Source organism: Stomoxys calcitrans, chromosome 1, assembly GCF_963082655.1.
Source record: "Stomoxys calcitrans chromosome 1, idStoCalc2.1, whole genome shotgun sequence".
In the NCBI taxonomy this organism is placed as follows: Eukaryota; Metazoa; Arthropoda; class Insecta; order Diptera; family Muscidae; genus Stomoxys; species Stomoxys calcitrans.
In genome coordinates this window covers 240,160,410-240,164,561 of record NC_081552.1, presented here as the reverse complement: position 1 = coordinate 240,164,561, position 4,152 = coordinate 240,160,410, and the positions used below count along the sequence as shown (strand labels likewise).

The 4,152-nt window shown below is 41.1% G+C and overlaps 1 protein-coding gene across 1 annotated transcript; it reads left to right on the top strand.

Moving 5' to 3' along the window:
- LOC106095359 (thyroid transcription factor 1-associated protein 26) lies at window positions 1-962 on the top strand. The gene is made up of 2 exons (XM_013262592.2): window positions 1-267; window positions 641-962. Exons 1-2 carry the CDS (start codon window positions 82-84, stop codon window positions 875-877), a joined length of 423 nt encoding a protein of 140 aa, XP_013118046.2. The 5' UTR covers window positions 1-81; the 3' UTR covers window positions 878-962.
- Window positions 963-4,152: the final 3,190 nt, after the last annotated feature.

The following is a 4,152-nucleotide window of genomic DNA, read 5'->3' as shown; positions in this document are numbered from 1 at the left end:
CGGAAGAAGATAATAAAAACACTACAACCGACCGAATTCGATTTAAGTAATAGTAAATTAAAGAAATAATAACCAAAAATAATGGGTAATGCTAAAAATTTAAAAACACCACAAAGTCGACCACATTCCAATCCACAAACAAGTAAATTCAAGCACAATAAGGTAGCAGGAAGTAACAAAAGTAGTGGCCAAAAACCGCCTTTCAAAAGGCCACCACATGCACATGGCAAGAGAGCATTTGTAAAATCCAAAGAAGACTTAAAAAAGGTAATTGAGCATTGCAGGCCACTGTAGCGTAGAGGTTCGCATGTCCGCCTATGGCGCTGAAGGCCTGGATTTGAATCCTGGCAGGAACGTCAGAAAATTTTTCAGCGGTGGTTATCCCCTCCTAATGCTGGCGACATTTGTGAGGTAGTTTGGCATGTAAAAACTTCTCATCATAGAGGTGTCGCTCCGCGGCACGCGGTTCGGACTCGGTCCCTTTTCATTGAGCTTAAAATTGAATCGGACAGCACTCATTGATTTGGAAGAACTTTGTCCCAGTTCCTTAATGGAATGTTCATGGCCAAATTTGCATTTGCAATTGAGCAAAGGATTCATAAAATAACTGAAGTATTTCAATGTAATTTTTCTTTTGCAGGAAAGAGCTCTAAAATTCCAACAACGCCAAGAGGCCAGAGCACAAAAACAAAAGGAACTGGAAGAGGAACGGGCCAAGGCCAAGCAAGAAAAAGAGGAAAAGGTGCGACAGTACAAAAAGAAACGCCTTGAGAGGACCAAAGCGCTAAGCAAGAGAACACAACGCGGTCAACCATTGATGAAAGATCGCATGCAGTTGCTGTTGAAACAAATTCAAGAAATGAAGCGAAATGGATGATCTATAATAGAATTGTAGTTAATTGCAGTATACTTTAAGTTATTATATTTACTTATTAATTGGAATATGTATATGCCATGATGTATATGAACGTTTTTACAATCAATTCCCTTCTTAAGTATGTGCGGCGTTATTTGGCATGCTGTATTTTAAAATATGGCAAATGCGTCGGAATTTATTTTATACCAAACTTATATTCATTGACCAACCATCACACTTCAAAAACTTTGAAGATTATGGTCTCCGAGTTGGTGAGCAAAACTCACATTTTAACGTGGATGGAATTAAAAACCTCATCTGCAGCTCCAAATAGTTCAATTCGCAGAGAATTTACATTTTAACGTGGATGGAGTTAAAAACCTCATCTGTAGCTCCAAATAGTTCAGTTCTCAGAGAATTTTATATATTAACTAGCCGAACCGGGCCCGTTCCGCTGCGCCTTCTTTAACTCTCTAATAACTTTTGAGGGTGGGGACACTTCGCCCTGAATGCGAATATCGAATTCGTGCCATTGTAGCCTATGGCGCTGAACGCGTTCGAATCTTGCGGAGAACGTCGCAAAAAGCGGTGTTTATCCCCTCATAATGTTGGCGACATTTACGAGGTACAATGCCATGCATGGTCATTTCAAAAAAATATTCCCCAAAGAAGTGTCCCACTAAGGGACGCCATTCGGACTCGGCTATAATAAAGGGTCCCTTATTATTGAGTTTAAACCTGAATCGGAAAGCACTCATTGATGCGTGAAAAGTTTGTCCCTGCTCGATTCCTGATGGAAATGATCTTCCTTTAGGCTAATGTTTTCATTAGGGGAGTGATGGCACCTCAGACATTTCGACTCAAATATGGATATCAAATTCGTGCTGCACTTCCAAATCCCTTTAATTTGAGCCCCATATTGCCATGGTCGGTAAATATGAACCGTTTGGAGGGTGTTTCGGGGCTGGGTCGGCCACCGGCACTTAGCACTGAAAATAGATATGAAGTTCATTCATTATTCCCACATACCGTTGATTAGAGCTCCATATTGCCACAGTTGGAAATGAAGTTCAGTTAAGGGAGTGCCTAAGGGCGTACCCCAAACCACTTGGCTCCAAAATTGAATATCAAATTCGTTTTCTACTCTCAAATACCTTTCAATTGAGTCCCATGTTGTCATAATGGGTCAATTAACCCATTTAACGTAACTTTAGGAGGAACGCAAAGTTTAATGTCAAATTCGTAATTTACTCCCAAATACCTTTCCTTTGAGTCCCATATAGGCATGGTCGGCTAATATGTTCATTTGGGTGTATTTGGGGGTGGGCGACCTCCCACTACTTGGACCTAATGTTTTATGCCATATTTGTTATCTACTGCCTTATACTTTTCATTTGAGTCCCATATTGACATAAACTTCGAATATATCTGTTTAGAGAAGTTTTGGGGATGGGGGGCCGCTGGGTTCTTGGACCCAAATTTTAATACCATGTTCGTTTTCTGGTCCCCAATACCTTTCGTTTAATACCCCTATTGTGCCCATCGGACCACTTTAGGATATGGGTGACGTTTTTTCCTCACCATAAGGGGAAGGTCCGCCTTCACCCTATATTTAAAAATTATATAGCCTAGGATTCCTTCGAGATAAACGTACACAATCTATGAAATTTTTAAGAAAATCGGTTCAGCCAAGTATCATGTAGTGATAACGGGTCTATTGGCGTGTTTGAGGGGTGGTGTGACCCCCTATACTTCGATCTGACCTTGTATGCCAGTTTCTAAATCTACTCCCAGATACCTTTCATTTGAGCCCCATATTGATATGAACATCCAATATGTTTGTTTGGGGGAATTTTGGGATTGGGGCGGCCCAATAGGACTTAGACTCAAACTTTAATACCATATTCGTATTCTACTCTCCAATACCTTTTATTTGCTACCTATATTGTCCCCATTGTTCTACTTTTTATTTTGGCTTGTATTTTTGACATAAGGGGGAGGGTCCGTCCCCCTTCCGATACCGAAAAATTTTAGAGCCTATGTTTGCTTCCAGACCAACATGCGAAAATGGGTTCTGCCGTTCTTCAGTCTATACTGAACAAACAAACCGAGTCCCATATATCAGTGATTGGGCGTTTTTGTGGGGGTGGGGTGACCCCCTATACTTCGACATGAATTTGTATGCCAGATTCGTTATCTACTCCCACATACTTTCCATTCTGCCGTTTTTCAGTCTATACGGAACAAACAAACCGAGTCCCATATATCAGTGATTGGCTAATGTTCACATTTTGGGCGTTTTTGTGGGGGTGGGTAACCCCCTATACATCGACATGAATTTGTATGCCAGATTCGTTATTTACTCCCACATAATTTTCATTTGATACCCATATTGTCGTTATCGGTCCACCTTTGATTTTGGGTGGTGTTTGTGGGGTGACGGTGGAGGGTCCGCTCCCTTTCGTTATCAACAAATTATAAAGCCTATTTCTATTTGCGGACCATAGTCGTAATCTACTCCCGAATACCTTTCATTTGAGTCCCATATTGTCATGTTCGCCAAATAAACCTATTTTAAGGGGTTTTGGGCTGGGCGGCCCACCAGGTAATTGGATCCAACATTTATTATGAAATTTGCTCTCTACTCTTGAATACCTTTCATTTGAATTCCACATTGTCCCGATCGGGCCACCTTTATTTTTGGGTAGTACTTTTGGGGTAAGGGGGAGGGTCCGCCCCCTCCCGATATCAAAAAATTATAAAGCCTATTTATACTTGCAGACCATATTCGTAATCTACTCCCGAATACCTTTCATTTGAGTCCCATATTGTCATGTTCGCCAAATAAACCTATTTTAAGGGGTTTTGGGCTGGGCGGCCCACCAGGTACTTGGATCCAACATTTATTATGAAATTTGTTCTCTACTCTTGAATACCTTTCATTTGAATTCCACATTGTCCCGATCGGGCCACCTTTATTTTTGGGTAGTACTTTTGGGGTAAGGGGGAGGGTCCGCCCCCTCCCGATATCAAAAAATTATAAAGCCTATTTATACTTGCAGACCATATTCGTAATCTACTCCCGAATACCTTTCATTTGAGTCCCATATTGTCATGATCGTCAAATAAACCAATTTTAAGGGGTTATGGGGCTGGGGCGGCCCCCCAAGTACTTGGACCCAATTTTTATTATGAAATTTGTACTGTACTCTTGAATACCTTTTATTGCAACCATATTGTCCCGATCGGTCCACTTTTATATTTGGGTAGTACTTTTGGGGTAAGGGGGAAGGTCC

Bases quoted from the DNA above. Each gene is read 5' to 3' on its own strand.
- LOC106095359 (XM_013262592.2), top strand. From the start codon at position 82: ATGGGTAATGCTAAAAATTTAAAAACACCACAAAGTCGACCACATTCC. The intron at 268-640 runs GTAATTGAGCAT...TTTCTTTTGCAG, and splicing joins CCAAAGAAGACTTAAAAAAG to GAAAGAGCTCTAAAATTCCA.